This window comes from Gekko japonicus, unplaced genomic scaffold, assembly GCF_001447785.1.
Source record: "Gekko japonicus isolate JY-2015 unplaced genomic scaffold, Gekko_japonicus_V1.1 scaffold708, whole genome shotgun sequence".
NCBI lineage: Eukaryota > Metazoa > Chordata > Lepidosauria > Squamata > Gekkonidae > Gekko > Gekko japonicus.
The window spans coordinates 365,768-391,924 of record NW_015170295.1 but is presented as its reverse complement, the minus strand read 5'-3'; the positions used below and the strand labels follow the sequence as shown (position 1 = coordinate 391,924).

At 46.4% G+C, this 26,157-nt stretch overlaps 1 protein-coding gene across 2 annotated transcripts in view; it reads left to right on the top strand.

Moving 5' to 3' along the window:
• POU6F2 (POU class 6 homeobox 2) overlaps window positions 1-26,157 on the top strand; it is a 408,372-nt gene that overhangs the window by 129,961 nt on the left and 252,254 nt on the right. For both annotated transcript variants that reach the window (XM_015417914.1, XM_015417913.1), the window contains exon 4: window positions 21,199-21,256. In XM_015417914.1, the coding sequence (XP_015273400.1) occupies window positions 21,199-21,256 (58 nt within the window). The remainder of the gene's footprint in view (window positions 1-21,198; window positions 21,257-26,157) is intronic.

Genomic DNA, 26,157 nt, shown 5'->3' with positions numbered 1-26,157 from the left:
AAAATAGCTGGCAGGGAAAGGGGTAAGTACCCCTTCCCTATCCAGTACTTTTCTGCTCAGAATCTACCCCTCCAACAGCTGTTTTCCTTCACACAAAGGGTCTCTTGTGAGCATATTACATACATTTGTAACACTGTGATTCCAGTGCTCCTGCTTTTATATGTGTGGACACAGACAGAAAATGCCAATGTGCTTCTTGCCTTCTGTTCCCCACCCCAACTCCCCACCCTTGTTATAAATGTCGTTGAGCCTGTTTCTGTTTACAACTGTTCCCTTAGAACCATCACCAGGCTGATTGTGAGAATAAATGTTCTCTCTTTCTCTAGGTTTTGTTCTTACAAAAGACAGTGCAGAATGATCAAGCTTTGTATAAATAGGGAATTGGCCCAAAAGACTGACACAACCACTTTTAACTTTAAAAGGGGTAACTTCTCTGATATGAGAGGACATGTGGGGAGGAAACTGAAAGGAAAAGTAGAAAGGGTCAAAACCATCGGGGAAGCTTGGAAACTATTTAAAACTACGATCCTAGAAGCTCAAAAAAATAATAATCCGCAGGTTAGGAAAGGCACAAACAGGTATAGGAAAAAGCCTGCATAGTTAACAAGCAAAGTAATGGAAGCTGTAAAAGGTAAAAAGGATTCCTTTAAGCAGTGGAAAGCTAGTCACAGTGAGGCTGATAAAATGGAACACAGGCTATGGCAAATAAAATGCAAGTCTGTGGTCAGGCAGGCAAAAAGGGAATATGAGGAGCATATAGAAAAAAACGTAAAAACCAACAATAAAACTTTCTTCAAATACATTAGAAGCAGGAAACCAGCCAGGGAGGCATTGGGGCCCTTGGATGACCAAGGGGCAAAAGGAGTACTGAAGGATGATAGGGAAACGGCTGAGAAGCTAAATGCATTTTTTGCCTCCGTCTTCACTGTGGAAGATGAGAAGTGCTTGCCCACTCCAGAACCACTGATTTCAGGAGGGGTGTTGAAAGACCTGAGTCAGATTGAGGTGACGAGAGAGGAGGTCCTAAAACTGATAGACAACTTAAAAACTGATAAATCACCAGGCCCAGATGGCATACATCCGAGAGTTCTGAAAGAACTCAAATGTGAACTTGTAGATCTCCTGACAAAGATATGTAATCTTTCCTTAAAATCTGCCTCCATTCCTGAGGATTGGAAGGTAGCAAATGTCACTCCCATCTTTAAAAAGGGTTCCAGAGGAGATCCGGGAAATTACAGGCCAGTCAGTCTGACGTCGATACCGGGTAAATTGGTGGAAACCATTATTAAGGAAAGAATTAGTAGGCACATAGATGAACAAAACCTATTGAGGCAGACTCAGCACGGTTTCTGTAAGGGAAGATCTTGTCTCACTAACCTGTTAGTGTTCTTTGAGGGGGTGAACAAACATGTGGACAAGGGGGATCCAATAGATATTATTTACCTTGACTTCCAGAAAGCTTTTGATAAAGTTCCTCATCAAAGGCTCCTAAGTAAGCTCAAAAATCATGGGATAGAAGGACAAGTCCTTTTATGGATCAAAAACTGGCTAGTTCATAGAAAACAGAGAGTGAGTGTAGGTGGGCAATTTTCTCAGTGGAGGGTGGTAAGCAGTGGGGTACCGCAGGGATCAGTACTTGGTCCACTGCTTTTTAACTTGTTCATTAATGATTTGGAGATGGGAGTAAGCAGTGAAGTGGCTAAATTTGCGGATGATACAAAGTTGTTCAGGGTGGTGAAAACCAGTGAGGATTGTGAGGCACTCCAAGGGGATCTGTCAAGGATGGGCGAGTGGGCGTCAACATGGCAAATGGGGTTCAATGTGGCCAAGTGCAAGGTGATGCACATTGGAGCCAAAAATCCTAAATATAAATACACATTGATGGGGTCTGAACTGGCAGAGACTGAGCAAGAGAGAGATCTTGGAGTTGTAGTGGATAACTCACTGAAAATGTCGAGACAGTGTGTGACTGCAATAAAGAAGGCCAATGCGGTTAGAACGGATAGAAGGAAGTACTTCTTCACCCAAAGAGTGATTAACACTTGGAATTCACTGCCACAGGAAGTGGTGGCGGCTACAAGCATGGACGGCTTCAAAAGGGAATTAGATAAGCATATGGAGCAGAGGTCCATCAGTGGCTATTAGCCACAAGGTATAGATAGGGACTCTGGGGCAAGTGATGCTCTGTCATCTTGGTGCTGGGGGGGGGGTCAACAGTGGGAGGGCTTCTAATGTCGTGGCCCCACTGGTGGACCTCCTGATGGCACTGGTATTTCTGGCCACTGTGTGATACAGAGTGTTGGACTGAATGGGCCTTTTGCCTGATCCAACATTGGCGTCTCCTATGTTCTTATGTTCTTTAGGAAACATACTATAGGCAGAAAATGAGAAAAGGGGGGGGGGTTCAGACTGTGACCTTTAGTGTGAGATTTGGGGTGTAAACATACACACACACACGTATCCTGTCTGACCTCAACAATACTGATTTGTAAATAGCAGAAATGCTCCACATTCAAGCAAAAATGGTTCCGGCATCACTGAACCGTGGGAAACCTTCCAATCTGGCATTTTTATTTTGGCACTTTGCTGTCTGGTATCCTTTTCCTGGGCAGTGGGAGACTGACGGGACTGTGGCAGCCAAGAAGAGTGACTAACAGCACAATCCTATGGATTTCTATTAAAAAGTAAATCCACTTATGCTCCACACTGATAAGCGTGCATAGGTTGGCACACCAACTATCAAGGGATAACTGTATAACAGGGATGCTGTCCAAATGAAGAAGTACCGTCTGTACAGGTTAGTCCTGTTGGTGTTTTGTGCTCAGTATTTTCCCTTCCCACCATTCATTTTACCAACTCACTGGCATGGAGAGAACTCCCTATGTAGCTGCATGTCCTTGTGGCCTTAGCTTTTTTGCTTTTCGGAGCTGAATGTCTGCTGTGCTAGGCAGGCAGGACAAAGACTTTGTTTGCATCCACTGGCAGACAGGCAGAGCAGATGGAGGACAATATACTGGCACAGAGACAAAGGCATGCTCTGTCCATGAGAGGCGCCAACAAACTTACCATCCTGCAGGGGACAGTGGGCCACATATTGTTTGTGTTAGTGAGCAGGCATTCAGGGGCTTAGATAAGGGGAAAACAGAGACAGATACACAGGCGTTGCACCACAGAGTAAGGTTACCAACCCCCCAGGTGGTACCTGGGGGGCGCCCACTCCAGATGACCAAGAACAGTTCCCTTGGAGAAAATGACTGCTTTGGAGTGTAGACTCTATGGCAATAAACCCTGCTAAGGTCCCTCCCCTCCAGGTATTTCTCAACACAGAACTGGCAACCCCACCTCAACCCCACCTCATTTCAAACACACAAATAACACTGAATCAAATGTAATGCAAGAAATCTGTCTTGAGGGAAGATCGTCCCACCATGTGACAGAGAACTACTGGTTCAGGACCTGAGATTTCTCAGTCGTGGGGACTTCAAGTAAAATAACCTCCTCCTGCTATCAGTTGTCCTCCACTCCAGCTGCTATGAGCCACAGGAAGTAGGCAGGCTCCTTGTGTCCATATGTTAAGGGGTGGAGTGATTAAACAAAACCAGAACTGTTGGGCCAGGGGAGTTCCCTCCATCTTAGTCTGGGGCATGAAGGGCAGGGCTATTTTTGGGCAGGAACGCACAGGAACGGAGTTCCGGCTGGCTCCCAAGTTGGCCACGCCCAGCAGGAACTCATTAGCATACCAGGCCACACCCAACAGCAGAAACTCATTAGGATTGGCTACATTAGGGGTGTGTGGCCTAACATGCAAAGGAGTTCCTGCTACAAAAAAGGCCCTGGGTTTTGACAACAAACAAGGTAAACAGAATAAGAAGCAAAAGGTGGGTGTGGCTGGATGAGCACACTTCTGGTAACATGGGGGTGTGGCCTAATGTGCTGATGAGCTGTGCTGGCAGGGGTGTGGCCTGATATGTTAATGATTTTCTGGTGTTGGGTGTGGCCTATTATGCTAATGAGTTCCTGCTGGGCTTTTTCTACAAAAAGAGCCCTGGTTTCCTTCCAGCCGAGCATCAATATAAGAAGTCAGCCAGGCCATGCTGAAAGAAATGAAGCACAGTAAGTATGGCCGCCAACCTCCAGGAGATCTTCTGGGATTGCAGCTGATCTCCAGGCAACAGAGATCGGTTCACTTGGAGAGAATGGCCACTTTGGGAGGCGGACTTTATGGCATGATGCCTTGTTGAAGTCCCTCCCCTCTGCGAACCCCGCCCACCTCAGGCTCCACCTCCCAGATCTCCAGGTATTTCCCAACCCAGAGCTGGCCACCTTAACAATAAGGTAACTTGAGAGGGGGGGACGTGGTTCTGGTCCCTTCCCCTGTGCATGGTATCTTGTGACACAAAGGAGGGACCCTTTCCCCTATCTGCCTGTAATACGGAAAGGAGAACCCATTGGCTGAAAGATGCAGGCAGTCCCTGAGAATTTTGCCTCAACTGATCGGGGAAAGTTACACCTGGAAAATTACACCTAGACCACTGAAACTGTGGTTGGATTGATTTTCTAAGGCCCCTGCTTCACGGCAGGGGAAAAGCCTCTTAAGGCGCGGCTTTTAAAAGCCGCGCCAACGTTGAGGCGCCGCGGCGGGATCCCACGGATCCCCTGGCCGCAGCGCCTTTTCTCCCCGGCGCGATCAAACGCCGGGGAGAAAACACGGCCCGAACGGGAGCCGGCCGAACTGCGCATGTCCGGGCATGCGCAGTTTGGATCCGCGCCGGGATTGAGCTGGCGCAAGGAAGCGCCGGCGATCAAACGCCCCGGTTGCCGCGCCGCTTCCCTTTAAACCACCTAGATAGGTGGTTCAGTTTGCGGTGGCGTTTCCTGGGAATGGGACAGTTCGGCCACGGAAGCAAGACGCTTCCCAGATGTTGTGGTGTGATTGCGCCGGTTTGATCCGGCCCCGAACTGTCCCGCTCCCGGACCAAATCGCCGCGTGTGAACGGGAACTAAGACAACTAACTTCCAGTCTCAAAGAGTCCGCCATTTTAATGAATGGTGACCCCATTCCAAAATCCAACTCCCCCCTTCTTTGCAGAGGCTTAGAGACTCACCCTTCCCAGCAGGAAGTTATCAGTCAGCCTGGAATTTTGTGTGGCCTGTTGTTTTCAATATGCCTCGTCACCTGCATCTTCCTATATATGGGTCTTATCTGCATGTTATTATAAAATGATTTTGCCATAAAAAGTGTTCTGACTCAGAGGTCTGTTGATCTTTCGGTGGCATGTTGACAAGTTTTATGCATTATACATGCTACAAAACCAATCTGATTGAATTGATCTATGGCTACAAGCCTTGTATATTTGGACTCAGGTTCTATGGAACTTCATCAGACTTACTTCTGAGTAAACATGAAATGAGCTGTAAATCTCCCTAACCTGATTTTTCCTCTTTTCAGTGTTATCGGGCCATACATTATATTTTCTGTTCTTGAATGTACACTGGTGGACCTTAAATGTCGATTCTGTGTTTCAGTTAGCAGAATTCTTTTAGGCACAGTTTAGCCATTAATTCTGTACTGGTTTTCATGTTGGGCTTAGCGGAGACAGGGGGGGAAAGCTGTTCCTGCTGCTGTCCCTTTAAATGCCTGCTCCACTGTCTCTAAACAGTCATATTACTTTTTTCCCCATCAACTGCATTCGCTTAAGTAGCAAAATTGGAAGGATCCAGGAATTCCATGCTGCAGCCATTTGCTTCTTTGGATTTCTCCAACAGTACAGTCACAGGCTAATTTCAGTTTAAAAACATACACACAGTCTTCCACCACATCTCTTCCTGGAGTTGCTACCGATACAAGCCAACATTCTCATTTACAATAATCGCTTGCCCTGCTGAGATGTGACATGAGATCTTTCTACAATATCGTGCTGTTGAGGATGCCTTGTTTGGTGGGCAGGCGGGAAAGGTGTGTTAGAATTTCTGCAACCATGATAGCTTGGGGGTTGCATGTTATATGCATGTCTCTTTGTAGCACAGATTTTTGCCTTGTAATTTGGTCTGATCTCAAAACACAGGCCGTGTGTCTACAGATAGGCTGCTGCTATCGTTCCTCCAGCTTGCCACTTGGCTCCTACTGTATGCGCCTCTGTGGGGCTACTCTTTCAAGAGCCTCAGCAAAGTTTGAGCAGCTGAACAACCTATAATGAGACTCTTGATTCAGCCGCCCCGTAGGGCTGCATAAAAACCATAGAGTGGAGTGGGAAATTGTCAAAAACACCGTAGGCAGCAAGGCCAGGATAGTGGACTAAGTACCAAGAGTTGTAGTTTCATAAACCACCATCTCTCAGTGTAACACAATCCAGAGAAAATTCATCTCCGTAAAAAAAGAGGAGAAAATCCTAATTTTTTAAAGACACTGAGCACCTTTTCCGGTTCAAGCATACTTTGAAGTAGTCTGGAAGAATGTCTGTCCCTTCTTCGCCCTTTTCCCCATTAGGATTTTTTGGGTAAGAAGAAGCAATTGTTTGGGATCGCCAGTCACTGGGGTATTTAAAATAATAAGTGAGCACAGACAAAGACAATGTGAGTATTACACAGCCAGGACAACACACAACACATTGTGTTCGTGTGTGTCTGTGTTGTATTTGTTCTTTGAAAGTCATCTTTTTATCTTTTTTTAAAATCAGGAATTGGGAATGGGATTCAAGAGCATTGGTTGTGCTGATTACATTGGCCTTTAGGGAAAGCAAACAGCTGATGTTATAAAAACTCCTAAGCTTTCTACTAGTATTTAAAATAGAAAAAAAAAGATACATCGCTTAACCAGGCAAGTGCCAAAATGAGTGCCTTTTGAACATCTTCATCCCTGCTTTCATTGGTCACGGTCAGTGCTCTTTCTAAGCTTTGGAGTCCTTTGAGCAAAAATTCTACTTTGTGAGCTCCTGGCATTAAAGTTGTGAGTGAGCGATTTGGCTACAGCACAAATTAGTCTGCTCTGGAGCCATCCTTTCTGAGCTAAGGCAAAAATGTGTGAGCCAGAGGCTAAAACACTGTGAGCTAGCTCACACTAACTCAGCTTAGAAGGAACACTGGTCACGGTCTGTCCAAACTTCTGCCCTGATCTGGATAGCCCAGGCAAGCCCAGTCTCACCAGATCTTGGAAACTAAGCAGGGTCATTCCTGGCTAGTATTTGGATGGGAGACGACCAAGGAATACCAGGGTTGTGATGCAGAGACAGGCAATGGCAAACCACCTCTGAAACCAGTCTTGCCTTGAAAACAAGTCTAGCTCACCACCTAGTGGTGCATAATGCTAAAAGAGCTAGAACTTCTGGCTGCCAGATAATCTTAGGATCTCCTGGCTATATTACACACACTGCCATACGATAATTTCTCGAAACTTCAGTATGTATTTACTTCATTTACAGCCCACCTTTCTCTCCAATGAGGACCCAAAGTGGTTTACATCATTATCCTCTCTTACATTTAAGAAACTAGTGAGGTAAATTATGTTGAGAGTAGGTGAAGCTGAGAGTGTGTGACTGGCTCAAAGTCACCCAGCCAGCTTCCATGGCAGAGTGGGGATTTGAACCCAGGTCTCCCTGAGCCAAGTGCAACACCCTAACCACTACACCACACTGGCTCTCATGGACCTGTTATCGTTCTTCAGCTACTGTCACAATTCTGTACCTAGGTATTCCCAGAACCCTATCCACTCTCTGCAGTAAAGAACACGGTTTAAATCCACCAGCTGACTTTCCAGCAAAGCTAAACTTACTAGCAAATACACTAAGCAGCAGTGGCGCCTTAAAGACGAACAGTATTTATTCCAACATTAGCTTCTTTGAGTCAGGGTTCACATCGTCAGATGCAGGGCTCTTTTTGTACAAAAAGCCCAGCAGGAACTCATTAGCATAATAGGCCACACCCAACAGGAGAAACTCATTAGCATATTAGGCCACACCCCTGACAGCACAGCTCATTAGCACATTAGGCTGCACCCCCATGTTACCAGAACTGTGGTCATCCAGCCACACCCACCTTTTGCTTGTTATTCTGTTTACCTTGTTTGTGGTCAAAACCCAGGGCTTTTTTGTAGCAGGAACTCCTTTGCATGTTAGGCCACACACCCTTAATGTAGCCAATCCTAATGAGTTTCTGCTGTTGGGTGTGGCCTATTATGCTAATGAGTTCCTGCTGGGTGTGGCCAACTCGGGAGCCAGCCGGAACTCCGTTCCTGTGCTGCCCCAAAATAGCCCTGGTCAGATGCATGAAGAATACATCCGCAGCAGTTATATTTATACTCAAAATCAGAAGCAACAGAAAGGCAGTCGTGCGGTGACTAAATGAATACCGATCTGGAGTATTAACAGGGACGTTGATCTTGCCATACTTTGGGACCTAAGCATGGTCAGCCCTGTTCAGTACTTGGGTTGGAGACCGCCATGGAAGTTCAGGGTTGCTACTCAGAGGCAGGCAACAATGCTCCCTCTAGGCCAGAGATGTCAAACTCATTTGTTATGAGGGCTGGATCTGACATAAGTGTCACTTTGTTGGGCCAGGCCATGTGTGGCATGAAACATAATGCCAAGTACTGAAGATAGAAACTGTATGAAGGACAGCACCTGGTATGCTCCAAGTAGGTGTATCCTCACTGCAAGGCCCCGTGAGCTAGGGGGGTGTGTGTGCGAAGAGGAAAACCCACATAGGCAGGCTGGAGAGGCAGCAGTGCAGCACTGGGCAAATGCTCCCACGATGCTTGACTGCTGTAGACAAGGCTGTTCTGCCATGCTGAAGCCACAATGGAGTGGCTCTGCCCACACATACCCCAGCACCTCCTCCTTTGCATCAGTTGCTCATGGGCCACATAAGAGCCCTGGACAGGCCAGATCTGGCCCCCGGGCATTATGTTTGACACCCCTGCTCTAAGCTGTGGGGTCTTGTGAGCAAAAATTCTACTTTGTGAGCTACTGGCATTAAAGTTGTGAGCGAGTGATTTGGCTATTGTATAAATCAGTTTGCTCTGGAGCCCTCCTTCCTGAGCTAAGACAAAAATCTGTGAGCTGGATGCTAAAAAACTGTGTGCTGGCTCACACTAACTCAGCTTAAAGGGAACACTGGCAGGCAATAGCAAACCACCTAGGGTCACCAAGCTTCTGATGAGGGTGAGATTTCCCTCGATTTCGGGGGTCCCAATCCGCTGCCGGCCAGCTGACCAGTGAGGGAGCCCCGCTCCCGAAGAGCACCACTGCGCCGGATGTGCCCGGTGCAATGACATCACCCAGAGGTGACATCATCACTGGGCACATTGCGCGGGGGGCACAGCCAAACTGGAGATAATTTCTTGTATCTGGGAGACTAGCCAGAGTAGGTTGCACAAACCGCAGTTAAACCACTGGTTATTGTGAGATCTGAATGTAGCGCTGGAAAGGATCTCAGCTTTCCTTTCATTTTTCCATTTTGTGTTCCTCCTGGTTTTGAAAAGCTGACATTCATGTGGTTTTTATAAGGTTGCAAGTACACTTGACAGCCTCCAGGTGATGCCTAGTGTTAAGTCGGCTACTTAAGAGTCAGAGAGTGATTTCAGCTAACGATTCAGCTTTATTGAGCAACGGGAAATACAACCATAAGCAGAATAACCAGAACAGCTTTTGCATTGTAGCTGTGCTTCTTTTAAACTCTCCCGGCTAATGTAGCCGCGCCCTACTGTACATTACAACCAATAGGATTGTCAAGATAAAGTCCAATCACAGACGTTCCCGCTCAGGGAACTGGATGGTAGGTGATTGGTCGGCTCTTCCTGGGCTACCAATATTGATTGAATGATTGGGAACCTTGCCCAGGACGAAGCTTTACATGGTGTTTCAATTAGTGATTTCAAACACAGTTTTCCATTGCATTGAATACACCACACCTAGAGAACTAAAACTGATCTCCAGAGTCCAGGTCCTCTGAAGAAAATGGCTACTTTGGAGGGTGATGGCTGTGGCATTATGCCCGGCTGAGGTCCTGCCCCTGCTCCCCAAGGCTCCACCCCCAAATCCCCAGGAATTTCCCAACCTGGAGTTGGCAACCCTACATTGCAACCCACCTGCCTGCTACCCCACTGAACTCATTGCAATTTACAGCTGAATAAAGACGCATAAATTCAAGCCTCAGGCTTAATAGCAAGTCAGTGGTTCCCATCAATGTGCTGTATTTTTAAGTGGATCTCATTTTGGGGAGGCAGGACACTTGTCACCATTTGGGGTAGAGGTTTGGTGTAGTGGTTAGGAGCATGGACTCTATAATCTGGGAGAACTGGATCTGATTCCCCACTCCTCCACATGCAGCCAGCTGGGTGACCATGGGTCAGTCACAAGTTCTCTCAGAGTTGTTCTCTCAAGAACAGTCCTCGAAAGAACTCTCTCAGCCCCACCTCCCTCACAGGGTGTCTGTGGTGGGGAGGGGAGGGGAAGGGAAAGGAGATTGTAAACTGTTCTGAGACTCCTTCGAGTAGAGAAGGGCAGGGTATAAATCCAATCTCCTCCTCCTCCTCCTCCTCAAGCCATGCATGGACAGGCAGTGTGGATTAACACTGAGCCTGCAGATAAAGTTGTGTCTGCTTTCTGGACAGAAGAAAACATATCTAAATTATGCGAACTGCCATCATAAGGAGCTGATGGAGAGTGATTAAAAGACAAAAATGGCTGGCATACAGTGACGGTTGCTCCAACTAACAGATGTCCTTTTATCAGACTCCCCCTTTGGCATTTAGTAAGCTTGCAAGAATGGGAAGAAAGGGAGTTTAATTTAGAGAGTCTTCTGCTGCCCTGTTTAGTTAGGGATCAGCTGCCCAACATGAAATAATAATGCATTCAACTGTCTATCTTCTAATAGGCAACCTTTATCGCTCCTTATATTCAGCGGCGCTAACAGCAAATGAAATATTGTATGAATTCGTGGAAAATTGATAGGGTCTTTGTGACCTTAATGTGATTATATGTGTGCTAATGCATTCAGCAGAAAAGAAACCAGAACTCACAATAGGAAGGGGTCCAGTTCATAAAAGATGCATCGGCCATTAACAGAAGGATCTTTGTGCACCGCTCCGAGGGGAGGAGCAAGTGGAGTTAGCCTATTTTGAATAAAGAGCACGCTTTTACGATTATATCCTTTGCCTTGTTTCATGTAGCAACCTGGCTTCTCTGCTCTCCTTTAGGACCTGAAAACAATTCATGGAGTAATCATACACTGAGACTTCCCTATGAACATGCAAGTGTATGTTTTGCAAAATATAGATCAGAGAGAAGGGGGGGGGGAGGGATTGTCGATTGGAGTGTGAAAGTGAGGAAAGGAAAATAAACAAATGGGTGAAGGGCCCACTTCACACATTAGATTTGCAAGGTGTACACCCAGAAGTGTGAATGCAAAAAAAAGCATGCTTGCAAATGTATCTCCGATAGGTGCACTTGTCAGAGAGCAGCAATTGGCTGTATCGCCCTGACGAGTGTACTTAAGATGTGAATTCCCAGAATGTTGCTGCATAATGTGCGGAAACAAAAGTTTAACCTATGCAGAATGGTCCTGTTTGGGTGTCTAAGAAGACTGAAGATATTAACACAATTGGGACCTCTGTGATTTGATAATACATAATATACACAATCCTCTTGAGAGATGTTCCTATGCTTCGATTCAGTAAAATGCATCATTAAAAAAAAAAAAAAAGGTTTGCTTTTAAATACAGGGGTGTTGGAAATCTTGCTGAATACTAAGAAATTGCTCACCAATTTGAGGATGAGCAGAACATTGGGGGGAAACTGAGCCAAAATGTACTAAATGGGACATATTTTGGATGTGCTCCTTAAAAAATGATAGCAACCTGGATACAGGGTTGCCAGCCTCCAGGTGGGGCCTGGGGGATCTCACAGAATTGCAACTGATCCCCAGCGAACAGAGATCAGTTCCCCTGGAGAAAAATGGCTGCTTTGGAAGGGGGACTCTGTTGTACTATACCTTGCTGAGGTCCCTCCCTTCATCCAGACCCATCCTCCCCAAACGCCACCCCCCCAAGTCTCCAGGAATTTCCCAACCCAGAGCTAGCAACCCCTGTGGATGAACCATCCCCACTCTTCTGACAAGTGGTTGTGGAAGATGTTCAAGTGTCTCCAGAAAATGTATTTTTTGTGGTAAGGCCTACAACATGTATTATATAGGCTTGGATTCCATCTAAATTCCCTGCACAAAATTCCATCCGCCCTCCCAAGCCAGTCCAAAATGCTCCCTGAAATGCTACTCCTAGGAGATAGGGGACCCCCCCATAGCAACAGGGGGGGACGGGACGGGACTTGACAGGTTACTACAGGAGGGGAGAATTGTTTCAACCCATCATCTTTATTGTCGTTTTGTTGTAACGCATTACTTTTTAGTACAGTCTTAATCTTTTTGTGTATTGGGGGGGGGGGGACTGGAATTGAAATTTAATAAAAGCATTTCCTTGTGTTTTTCACCCCAACTGGGAAAACACTCCAAGGCTCACCAGAAAGGGAAGGTTAATGTAATTTACAGTCCTGTCCCAGGTCAAGGGATACATGTCAATCATGTGCCTGATCCCCTCCTTCCAGTGGCCTGATTCAGTCAGCGTGGGCTTGGCCATTCCAGTCTGTACCCCCGAGGATGTAAGCTAGGATGGATATCTGAACCACACCCAGGACTTTAATAATGCACACCCGCAGTAAATGCTTGCTAAATTGTTTGACCATGGCACAGTAACTGGCTCTTTTAGGTACCTGTAAAATAACAAATAGTCGCTATGAATATGGAAAACTCCACTTTGTTGTTTTGTAGGAAGAACAATGCTTGGAAGCATGGAATTGTAGCCTTCCCATGAATCTTTTGTGGCTACCCTTTCCCTTTCCCTTTCTGGGTGTTTTTACCTGTAGTTTCCCCTGACAGTAATAAATGGCAGAGCATAAATTCTGCCGGGCCGCAGGATGCAATGGAACTTCCAGCCGGCTTGAAATTGTCGCCCTGCCGCATCTGGTTGCCGCTCAGCTCCCAATCCTTCAATTTCCCTTCCAGCTTTTAAAAGAAGCGTATTCCTGGAGCAGTCCCCTCTATAGTGGGTAGATTGGGTAGAGGTTTAGACTAAGTGAAGTGCAAGTGTTTGAGGGAAGAGATATGGGCAGAAGATCTCCTTTTGATCCAGAAAAGACGGCATGAATAATCTCGTCTGGATACTGTGTGTAAAACCTCATTCATACACATGAAGTTGTATGCAGTTTCGCAGGCTTGAGGAAAGAGCTGGGCTAATCAGGCCCTGCCTTATATACTAGAGCACCATATTGAAGGGACAATAAAACCCTTTGAGGTTTTGCTAAATTATGTCCTAAAGCACTCGGTGGGGGTATCTATTATCTTGTACGGCGATATGTCTGTTAGACACTTGCACGCAACAGATACCTGCGAGACCATATCTTGATATATGTAGATGGCTCCTAATGTGACTATTCCTGGTCAGCATCAATATCTCTGGTTACTAGGACCCATACATAGGAACCACGACTAGTGCTTTAACATACTCCTATGAATCTTGTCCACGCACCTACCAAAACATGAAACAGTACCACTGAATGCATATTTTGAATTAGCAGCCCAAACCAGAGGTACTATCACTATGTATGGTTTAGTTTTATTATTATGGTCTTAAGACACAACATACAGAGTAAGCATAATATGTGAGGGACACCATGTATGGTGAATAAAGTGTTATGATACTATGGCTCACTTCACCGGACATGGTTTAGATCGAATAAGGATGCAGGAGCAATAAGTGATTCTCATTGGCATTTTCTATATTTCTGACAAGTTTTGGTTAGTGTATTCATGTAGATCATATCATTACTCAATGCTTAGAATGACATGGTAGTCAGGTGTGAACCTGCCAATGCCTACAATAGACAGAAACGGGTGAGGACCAGCGATACAGGGGGAGAATAATCAATTTTCCCATCTTAATTACCTCCACTGTTGCTGCTATCCTTGGAGCTCTCGCTCCCCCAATCAACAACAGCCTGCCAACGTTTCTCCCTCACCCATCACCACCACCCCTCATCATTGATGACAGCTGCCAGGCTAGTTGAGCCTTCCCAGTTGGTGTAGTGGTTAAGTGCGCGGACTCTAATCTAGGAGAACCGGGTTTGATTCCCCACTCCTCCACTTGCACCTGGCTGGATGACCTTGGGTAAGCCTTAGTTCTGATAAGAGCTGTTCTGGGAAAACAGCAGTTTGTGTCAGAGTTCTCTCAGCCCCACCCACCTCACAGGGTGTCTGTTGTGGGGAGGGGAAGGGAAAGGAGTTTGTAAGCCGCTCTGAGACACCTTTGGGTAGTGAAGGGCGGGGTATAAATCCAATCTCTTCATCTCTTCTCTTCTCTTCCCTCCCCAACCCACCATCAATGGCAGTGAGCCCTCTGAGGCTCCCAGCAGGCACCCCCCCCCCCCAAGACTTCCTCCTCGACAACTCCAGGAGAGGCTCTGGGGCTGGCCACAGTGGCGGAGGATGCCAGGAGCCACTCCAGGCCACACTGCCCACCTTACACCCAGTGGCGTCCTCTGCCTTGCAGTTGGGTCCAGAGTGCTCTTCCATGGCAGCCAGGTCCAGAGTGGCGAGTGGCATACTCTGCTGCAGCAGCGGGGCCTGGAGAAGCTCCCAGAGGGCTCTGTCACCATGGCCAAGTCCAGAGCTTCTCCGGGTGTCTGTTGCCACCACTGCTGGATTCCCAGCATCCACTACCACCGCCGCTGGGCAAGAAGCTGGGCCCAGAGTGATTCCCTACCCCCAGGTCCAACACTAAGTGTTGTCTGCACATGCACAGACAATGCTTTTTTTATTTGAAGGCAATTTAAACTCCCCAATATAGTTTTGTTAAGATCTGGTATTTTACTGCAATCCTAGGGGGTCCCCCAAGTTTGCAGAAAAATCTCTTTAGCCTCCATGTGGGCCCGATCTGCGGATTTAGATATCTGCAGATGGGGGCCACACAGGGCTAATAGTATACAGATGTTCTAGACAGTCAGCAATGGGCTATTTGTGCTTTTTTTTTTGCTACTTTGATATCTGACACATCAGTTTCTTACAGTGAAATATTGCTGTGCTAGAGCCAAATAGCAGAAACAGTTCTGAAGTGTCTTAGGCACATGTGCCACCAAGTCAGTTTTCGCAAAGTGAATTCAAACAACTGGGCAGCATTTACACCTAATAACAGAACAGCTCTGAAAGGACTTGTGACTGACCTAAGGTAACACCAGCAGCTGCATGTGGAGGAGTGGGGAATCAAACTCAGTTCTCCCAGATTAGAGTCCACTCTCTTAAACACTACACCAAAATGGAGACTCCTAACTATGCTTAGCCTATACATGGTACTTTCAAAGGTTCAGTGCTCTTCACATATGTTGCCTTTTAATAATCCTTGCAGCTATGCTGTAAAGGCCAGCCGCATCTTTATCCCCATATTACATAAGGGTGTGTGTGTGAGAGAGGCTGAATTGCTTGCCTAAGGCTACCTGATAGGTTCACAACAAAGGCAAGATTCAAACCATGAACTTCCTTATCCACAGCTTGGACTTTTAGCCTCTACACTAGCTCTTGTTTTATTGTAATTTGGGCTTGTGTTTGTTGTTATTGGAGCTGTGGTGGCTCAAGTGGTTAAGATGCTGAACTGCAGGCTGTGAAAGGTCAGTAGTTCAGCAGTTCGAGACCCGGGTGCCGCATGATGGAGTGAGCTCCCATCTCTAGTTCCAGCACCTGCCAACCTAGCAGTTTGAAAGCAAGAAATTGCAAGTAGATAAATAGGTACCACTTCGGTGGGAAGGTAACAGCGTTCCATGCGCCTCGGTGTTTAGTCATGCCGGCCACATGACCACGGAAACGTCTTCGGACAGCGCTGGCTCTTCGGCTTTGAAATGGATATGAGCACCGCAACCCTAGAGTTGGATTCGATTGGCTTTCGAGCAAGGGAACCTTTACCTTTTGTTGTTGTTGTTATTGTCAGGACGCACATAACCCATGTTAAAGCATTCTGTTGCATTATTTTCACTTTATACTCTATTTCCCCCCATTAAAAAAAATCATTATAATAAGTAAATCTCTTTTTCTCTGCCCTTTCACTTGGTCATCTGGGCCTTTCCTTTAACAGGTATGATGAACAGTTATCCTGAACCTACTGCATCATTAAAATAACAGTAAGGCACATGCTCCCATCTTTACAAATTGTCATTCTCATATTGTTCATCCTTTATGAATCCCAGGGGTAAACAAACAATAGAAGGGTCCCCCCAATATGTTCTAATTATTGTTATTGCATCTCACAGGATGGACTGTAATAATTACAATAATTAATACATTCTAATCATGTCTGTACAAATTTCTGTAGTGACCATACTACAGATATCTGTACATACTTATAAATTGTGATCACAACTAATGCTGGATTTAAAAAATACACATTCACTTTTTTTTTTTTGCTTCAAAGGCAACACTTCCCTGTACCACTGAGAGAGCCATTCCTTTATTTGTTGTTGAAGGCTGTGTGCTCCACTTCTTCTGAACTGGAGTGGGCCCCCTCACCTGATTTTAATTTTTTTTAAAAATGGCTTCTAATGACCAACAATTAAATCCCATGGCCAGCATTAAAAAGTTGACTCTATCCTCTGTATTCAGTGATTGCAGTGAGCATTAAAAGCAAAGTATATTTTGACGGGGGATCATTTTCAGAGGGATATCAGCACATTTGCATGCTTTTATTAGCCTGTTCAAAATCAGTGTTAAAATTTCAATACACTTGTAAGTATTCCCAAATCGACACGAATCTCTGTCTTCCTTTTGCTTTTTTCCCCTCCTTCAAAAAATTACAAATTAATCAGATTCCCCGGTTTCTGCTTAATGGTTCCCTGCATTTATTGTTTAATCCCCTCATAAAATACTGTTAAGATTGACACATTGCTATAGAGATAGAAGTCAATTGAATAATGTGTAGCAGTCTATCTTATTTGTACCTTAATGTGGGTGAGGTATTTCTTTCACATTTCCATTATTTATAAGTCTGTCCCCTTGGAGAATATATAGAAGAATTTGTTTTAAATGAGCAGATAATACCTTCTTTAAAATTTATAAGTATGGCAGCATCATATCCTTTTCTTTCCCTCCACAGACCATGGCGTGGCAATAAAGTGGCTCTGAATTGCCTTGCACTTGCTATTCATAGGACAAACATTGGGAGAACGGGGCTCTTGTTAAGAATGAGTTAGAATTCCATCTCTACACCCAACTACACACATAGAACAAAACCTATACCAAGCCATCTAGTAAAAATCCTTTTTTAAAAATACCTGGGATTGTTTGTTTTTAAGACAACCATGCTTCGAATGCTTTTTAGTTACTGGTATATGGTTTCATTCATAAATGCAATAAGCATGATTCCGCTGTACCTTTGGGGTTGCTCATATTCATGCACACGTGGAAACAACACATGTACATCAATCTAGTTAGAAGGGCATACACAGGAAGGAGCCGGCCTGTTTATGGTAGTAAAGCAGTGGACAGAAACATACTGTAATAAACCATTTTTGCTTATTTTACAAGCTCTGTGTGTGCGCCTGCTTCATTTCTGCTCACCAAACTTCTGGCTTTATCCTTTATAACTTTTGATATCCTCGACCTTGGGTATTTACAGGTGTGCTTTCTCTCTGCCCTTTCACTTAGATAGTCATCTGGGCCTTTCACTGTTGTAGGTGAGGTGAGCAGGGACCAGGGAGAGGGCCTTTTCCTATGGAGTTCTGCACTTGTCCTTTCCAGAGAGGTTCACCTAAAGGAATTTGGTATGGGTGCCAGCCTTCAGGTGGGACCCCTGGAATTACAGCTCATCTCCTGATAGGGCTGCCAAGCCACGGCGGGGGATCAGCACTCCTTCACAGGATCCCTGCCGCGGGGGACAGCGATACGCGTTGCACCGCCATCGCCAGGATGTGACGCTACATGTCGCTCTGGCAATGGGGCTGTTTGGAGTCCTGTTGCCAGAGCGATGCGTAGCGTCACATCCTGGCAATGGTGGTGCAACGCGTATCGCTGTCCCCCGCGGCAGGGATCCTGTGAAGATGTGTGGATCCCCCGCCGCGGCTTGGCAGCCCTATCTCCTGACTTCAGAGATCAGTTCCTCTGGAGAAAATGGATGCTTTGGAGGGTGGACTCCATGGACCCCACTAAGATCTCCAGGAGTTTGGTGTAGTGGTTAAGCGTGCGGACTCTAATCTGGGAGAACCAGGGCAATTTTTGTGCAATGCAGCTCGATCATGGTCAGCATCTTGCTCCTAGATGCCTTATTTCAAGGGCTTGGTTGGACTGGAGCAACCATTATTTCACGGAAGTCCCTTTCAAAGTCACTGCAGGATGACTTCATAGGTGGGGGGAATCAGTGGTTTGTATGGTAGGAATTTGTGGAGCAGTGATTGTACGAGACCCCACAATGAGTTTACCAGCCTGCACGATAAGGCAAGCAATAATTTCTAGGCACCCCGTCAGGGAGCAAGGGATTCAGCCCAGTGGGAGAAAGTGAAGTGCTGACATGGTGGAAGTGTTGCAAGGATGACAAGTCTTCCCTCTCCCCCTAACAGGGACAGCCTGAATTAAACCAATGAAGACACACAGGGGTCTGCTATGGGAGGGTAGTCCTGTTGGTCTGCAGTAGAAGAGCTAGATGGGAGTCCAGTTATAGGGTTGCCAGGTGAGGCTGACAAGCTGGTGGGGGACTTTCCAGGAGCCTCCAGGAGCGGGGAGGGAAGAAGCACGACAGAACTCCAAAGGGAGTTCTGGCCATCGCATTTAAAGGGACCACGTTCATTTTGAATGTCGTCCCTCCACTGGAAATAATGGAGAATGGGGGCACCTTCTCTTGGGGCTCATAGAATCTTTGAAACTTGGAGGGGGGGGTTGAGGAGAGGCACCAGAGGGTATGCTGAAAATGTGGTGCCTCTACCTCACAAAACAGCCTCCCCAGAGCCCCAGATACACATGGATCAATTCTCCATTATACCCTATGGGGACCGGTTTCCATAGGCTATAATGGCGCACTCAGTGGACATTCCCCTCCCCCCACTTTCTGATGACCCTGAAGCGGGGGGAGGGCCTCCAGACCAGGGGGTCTCCTGCCCCCAACTGGGGATTGGCAACCCTAGTTCAGTAGCACCTTAGAGACCAACAGGGTAGAAGCTTTCAAGAGTCCGGGCTCCCTGTGTCAGACATGATGAAGGGAACTTGGATTCTCGAAAGCTGATACCCTAAAAGTCCTGTTGGTCTTTATCCGTAGTGCTATTGGAAGATGTAGAGCCTTTTGTGTTTTTCAGTGTTTTAAGTGTATTATTTAATTGCTGTACACCACCCCGGGCCCACCTGGGGAGGGTGGTATGTAAATCTAATAAAATGCAATAAATAACTAAAATAAAACCTTACAATAGCACTTCAGATAAGATTAGAATTTCAACAGCCAATCCATATGCAAAAGAACCTCCTCAAGAAAGCTCCTCCATTAGTCTGTCACAGCCTGGGGAACTCCTACGAGATGATGACTCAGCCCTACCCCACCTTCCTGAGCAGATATAAATTACCTGCCTACCATTTTTCTTCTCAACTTGACACAGAGTCTTTCTGTGTTATACCTCTGAGGATCTTTCTGTGTTATCTTTCTGTGTTATACCTCTGAGGATGTCAGTCACAGATGCTGGTGAAATGTCAGGTCCTACAATGCCAAGACCACGGCCATACAGCCCGGAAAATCTACAACAACTAATGAACTCCGGCCGTGAAAGCCTTCGACAGTTCCCATGAATGACTTGAATGATCATTGCAAATTTGCTGGTCCTGTTTACGTGGCTCATGCAAACAGAATTAGAATGCTTGCGCGGCCACTTTTATTCATGTGGGTCAGCTCCCAGGGCCAATTCTTGGGCCACGTTTCCTAAGCGACTCCTTGGGGGCAGCACAGTGAGGAGGCTGCTGAGACATAGCAGAGGCTCAGCTCACTCACAGCTATTGGTGGGCCAAAAGGGGTCCAGAATCCTGTCCTGGGCTCATTCCCACACTCAGCACCAAGCCCTTACAGCACTGCCATAGAATCTTAGCTTAAATCGGGTCAATGGTGGTGCGGGCCAAGGAGAGGGTGGGTGTACCTCACTCAAGGCAAAAATGTACTAGCCTGCTGCTGATACGTCATCTGTAAGCATATCAGCTCTCCTTAAGACATGAATCCTGGACTGTATATAATAAACGTGCACAGCAAAATTCCCAGATCATGATCATTTCTAACTTTTCAGAGAGATTTTTATGTGGAGAAGCATTAAAAAAGTAGTTCTCCACCTAGAATAGTTATTTTGTTTGTTTAAAACATATTTAGACCGCCTTGAGGACTTACAGTCCTCAAGAATGCGAATAATAAAAACATTAAAACAAGTTTAAAAACACATTGTATACAAAAATAATTAAAAGCAATCAAAACAGACATAGACGCATGACGAGGAAGAAGGGTCAAGGAGAATCAGCCAGGGAACACCAGACAAAATAGAGGAGTCCGAAGCCAGTCAGAACAGAATAGTATTCCTTGAATGTTTAGACTGGTTCTTCAGCTAAATTCTGCCTCTCTGTCCACAGTTCCCCAGTTGACTTAGATCTACTAGTTAAACAGGGCTCAAACTGCAGGTGCTGTGTGTTTTACTGAGGATTTTTTTTTTTTAAATCTTTTACAGAGACATAAACCAGAAGTGACTTGACTTCAGCCCAGATGATTTTTGTGGTGTGAAATTAAGAGACCTTCTCATCAAAAAGTCCCCTTTCCTCCTTCCACATGGGAAGCTCATGTGCTTTTATGTAAATGAATGCCTCCTGCAGCCTCACAACATCAGCTGCGTTGATGATAGCTTCAGTTTCACCACTGTCAGATTTCGGTGCCTTCCGCGAGTGAATAGGCTGGCCTGAGTGAATGTTAGCATAATTTATGCAGCTGATAAGTGATTTGAGCGCCTGAGTTATTGATAAACCGCTTTAGCATATCATTTTCAGCTTGATGCTATGTGACATCACGGCAAAATGTAGCGTGCCGGTCCCCAGGCACGATATTAAGGTAGCGCTTTCTCTCTTTGAATTCCAGGAGCCAGAGGAACACGGCCGTGTCTCTGCCACCAACACATCTGACCAGCACCAGCCCAGTCAGTCCCACCCAGCCTTCCCCGTCGGGCCCCAGGTTAGTTTCTTGCCTTCAGCCTATCTGTATAAATGGAGTTTGTTGAACACAAATATTAATGGACAGTGCTCAACTAAGTGGATAAAACAGAAGTGATTGCCTGCATGCTTTAATTCAAAATGTGTAGAGACTCAGTGTGCTATACAGTTGTGTGTGTGTGTGTGTGTGTGTGTGTGAAGGAAGAGTTCATATGTCATTCTTTTTAAAATGAAGGTATGATTTTGTCTACTTTTCAAGCCATCTAAATTTGTCATTTGCCCGTTAAATTGCTTGAGCCTAATTTCAAATAGAGATACAGATGTAGATATTTAGACAAATGCATATCTATTTATGTATGTATGCATTAGAGAGAGTTGATGCAAGAACATTGTGCAATTTTGATGCCGATTTAGCTTCTTGCGTTAGATTATTGTATATGTCATGTATAGACTTCACTTAAAACGGCATTTCTTTTCGTTTGGCACCAACAAATATTTATGCAGGTTATAATAAAACGCTACACAATATTAAGAAGGCTTTGTAAACCAGTCAAGCCAGTCGCTAGGGAATTGCTGGCAACTGTTCTGGCCCACAGTCTCTGGCCATATCTATGCTACAAACTAAAACTGGTCTATATGATTTTGATAGTTAAAAGTTGGCTTCTCCAAAGGATCCTGGGAATTGTAGTTTGACAAGGGAGCTAGGGATTCCATTTGGTAGTCCTTGATCTCCTCCTCACTACAGAACCCAGGATTCCCCGGGAAGAGAAAATGGCCATTAAACCAGTTTAATTTACAGTCCAGATATGTCCACTGGTCATTTTTCAGTAGGTACTATATTAAGAACTTATTAATTGGTTTCTTAGGAAATATTTGTTGAGTAAGTTTAATTTCCCTGACCTGGATGGCCCAGGGTATCCCCAGCCCATCAGATCTCAGAAGCTAAGCAGGCTCAGCCCTGGCTAGTATTTGGATGGGAGACCTCCAAGGAATACCAGGGTCGTAACATGGAGGCAGGCAATGGCAAACCACCTCTGAACGTCTCTTACCTTGAAAACCCTACAGGGTTGCCATAAGTCAGCTGCGACTTGAGGGCAAAGAAGAAGAAGAAGAAGAAGAAGAAGAAGAAGAAGAAGAAGAAGAAGAAGAAGAAGAAGAAGAAGAAGAAGAAGAAGAAGAAGAAGAAGAAGAAGTTTTAATTTGGTCTTTCTTCCAGGAGTATCCAAGACATCCAATCTGTTCAGCATAGTTTTAGAATGCAGCTGGGCTTTGTCGTTGCCATATGCTAGGAAGGATTTAAAGGAAGAAGAAAAAATTCAGAGGGAATGAGCAACAAAATGACACCCTGTTTAGAAAGCCTGCCGCATGCTGTAAATGGAAAGGTGCCGGAGATGTTTTCCTCAAGGAAAGAGACTGAGGTCAGCCTGAGGTTGGTAAAAGAGGGGCTCGCTTCCTGTGATGTCTGAATGCATCACAAGAAAGGAGACTGTAATTTTCTCTGCCAGCAGGTATTCAGAGGTGTAAGCACCTCCAGCTTGTGGCTTGCTATGAGTAAGCAGATCTGTTTGAAGGTTGGTAGAATAGGGGTTGTTTTTTCCCCTGTAAGGAAGTATTCAGCTTCCTCGCAATCAGACCAAGATGGGGAATGATAACCGGTGACTCCAGACAGATAGCGTGAATCTCCCAAACCTCTTACGGGACCTATCCCGGGTCAGGGGGTGGGGGTGGAAAGTGCCATCGAGTCGCAGCCCATGTATGGCAAGCCCGGAGGGCTTTCAAGGCAAAATATGTTCAGGGGTGGTTTGTTATTGTCTTCCTCTGCTTATCAATCTGGGAATTCCTTAATGTACCCGCATCCAAGTACTGACCCTGCTTCGCTTCTGCGATAAGGCAAGATCTGCCTAGCCCAGGACAGATAGCTGGGGCTAATAAGCTGGCTCCATTCAGACGTCACATTTGACCAGTGTGGAACTACCATGTGTATGAACCTGGGTTGTTGCTACACACACACACAAGCCATCTTCCCTTCTCTTGCTCTTACAAGAAAGGAATCCCATTTAGAAACAAAGTCCGGCTACCCCGAGATAGGAGCTCTGGCACATGGGTTTATTTATTTATTTGTTAAATTCATTTGTCATCTGCCTCTCTCGCAGAGACTCTAGGGGCATGGTGAGAGTTTGCTTTCCTTTTCACAAACCAGGAATCTAAACCAGGATTCAATGCAGTCTTCCAGTCCTACTGTTTGGGAACACAGTGAACTGATTCACCTGCAAACTTCCTTCCATGGGTAGCCACTGGGATTCCTTCATGGGCAATCTGCATGGGAGGAGAGGGTAACAGGAGCCAGGTGTCGATGAGATCCAGCTACAGCATGTTCACGCACATGACATTTTAATGCTGGTTATGAAGAAGAAGAGTAGGTTTTTATGCCTCAGTCTCCAAGTGGCTTTACAATGGCCTTTCCCTTCCTCTCCTCACAACAGGCACCCTGTGAGGTAAGTGGGGCTGTGAGAGCTCTGAGAGAACTGTGACTGGCCCCAGGTCCCCCAGCAGGCTTCAGATGGAGGAGTGGGGAATCAGACCCAGTTCTCCAGATTGGAGTCCACCTCTCTTAACCACTATACCGCACTTGTGATGTCTGAATACAATTTAGTTACTTTTCAACTGGTCAACAAGGCATTAAAGTATAGGCCTCAATCCTTGCCCTATATGCCAAATGGCTTTTTGTTGTTGTTTAAGTATAAATACTAGGAGCTGCGGTGGCTCAAGTGGTTAAGACACTGAACTGCAGGCTGTGGAAGGTTGGTAGTTCAGCAGTTTGAGACCCGAGTGTGCCGCATGACGGAGTGAGCTCCCGTCTCTAGTTCCAGCTCCTGCCAACCTAGCAGTTCAAAAGCAAGAAATTGCAAGTAGATAAATAGGTACCACTTCGGTGGGAAGGTAACAGCGTTCCGTGCGCCTTGGTGTTTAGTCATGCCGGCCACATGACCACGGAAACATCTTCGGACAGCGCTGGCTCTTTGGCTTTGAAATGGAGATGAGCACCGCAACCCTAGAGTCGGACTCGACTAGCTTTCGAGCAAGGGAACCTTTACCTTTTTAAGTATAAATAAATACCATTAGGAAGCATGTCTGGTGAATGCAGGGCATTCTAATAAACCTTTCTGGACACACGACATGCCACTTTACATGTCTTGTTACTTCTAGTTCTACTCTTGTCTGGGCATCTATAGGAATCTACTCTTGTCCAGACATCTGCTTTGCACAGCAGGGTTTGGATGCTTACTCATGAGCAGGGCTGCCAGCTTCTGAACTAGATCCAGTTTGGTGCAGTGGTTAAGTGTGCGGACTCTAATCTGGGAGAACAGGGTTTGATTCCCCCCTCCTCCACTCGCAGCTGCTGGATGACCTTGGGCAAGCCATAGTTCTGGCACAGCTGTTCTTGAAAAAGAGCAGTTTCTGTCAAGAGCTCTCTCAGCCCCACCCACCTCACCGGGTGTCTGTTGTGGGGAGGGGAAGGGAAAGGAGTTTGTAAGCCGCTCTGAGACACCTCTGGGTAGTGAAGGGCGGGGTATAAATCCAATCTCTTCTTTTCTTCTTCATCCTACAGCTGTGGCTTGAACAGTGGTTGGGATTGGTGACAATTATGTGGTGACCCTGCTGCCTCTTGCCTGGAGGCGAATGCTAAGTTCAGAACCCCAAAGGTTGCTCAGAGAGGTGGATCACGACAGGGAAATTACAGGCGGGGAAAGGGTTCACCCCCACACACTTCATTCCTCTGCTCTAAACCCCGCCCCCCTCTGCAAATACCACATTTCCTTCCAAAAATGGTATTAAAGTAGGTTGCATATCTCTCATCTCCAGGGGTCATTTCGTAGAAAAAGAGCTAGGGGAACTCATTAGCATAACTCATTAGCATATGCCACACCCCCTGACATCACCGGAAGTGTGTCATAAGGCCACACCCCCTGACATCACCGGAAGTGTGTCATAAGGCTACACGCCCCGCCCCCAACAGTCCCGCCTGCCGCCGCCGACCTTCCAGCTCCACTGCCGAGCCCCATGAGGGGCCCGGCGGTGGACCTGCAAGGCCGGCGGGAGTGCAAGGAAGCCCCGCGAAGGCCCTCCCTGGCCCCAGGCAGGCAGGGGTGGGGAGAGGCAGGGAGGAAGCAACTTACCCTCCCTCTTCTCCTGCCTCCTCCTGGCTGAATGAGGGCTGGAAGCGGGGCGGCCGGAAGCAGGGGGCGGGGCTTCGTCATGTGCCCCGCCCCCGTACCTCACCCAGGGGAACTGCGATCCCCCGCGATCCCCCCCGAAATGACCTCTGCTCATCTCTCAGTTGTGTTTTCATCCCACCCTTCCCCTGTGATCAGGGAGGCCCAAAGAGGGCGCCCTCCCCCACTGTATCCGCACAATGACCCTATGATGGAAGTTAGGCCCAGAGAGAATGACTGGCCCCAGGGCCACCCAGCCATCTTCATGGCTGTTGGCGATCGGAGCTGGTCGGCCTCTGCATGAGGCAGGATCCTGGACTAGACGGACCACTGGTCTGATCCAGCAGGGTTCTTCTGATGTTCTTCATTTCCTCTGTCCTAGTTAAAGAGTGCGTTCAGACGGGCAGCTAATCCCGTCATTATGCCAGTTTGAATATTATCCCGATCTTTTTAATCCATCGTAGCACGACCAGACATCCCCCTGGGGAATCGCCTTACCGCGCGCTGCCTCCGTTGTGGATTGTCTACATGGCATCCACTGAAGAAGGCATGCACTGTGGGGTTTTTTAAAAAAACTTCTTGCGCATGCACATAGGTGTCACAGCACATCCCTGTTGAAGGAGGCGTGCGGTGGGTTTTTTTAAAAAAAAACTTTTTGCGCATGCGCATAGACGCAACAGCACGTCCTTGTTGATCCGCGCATGTGTAG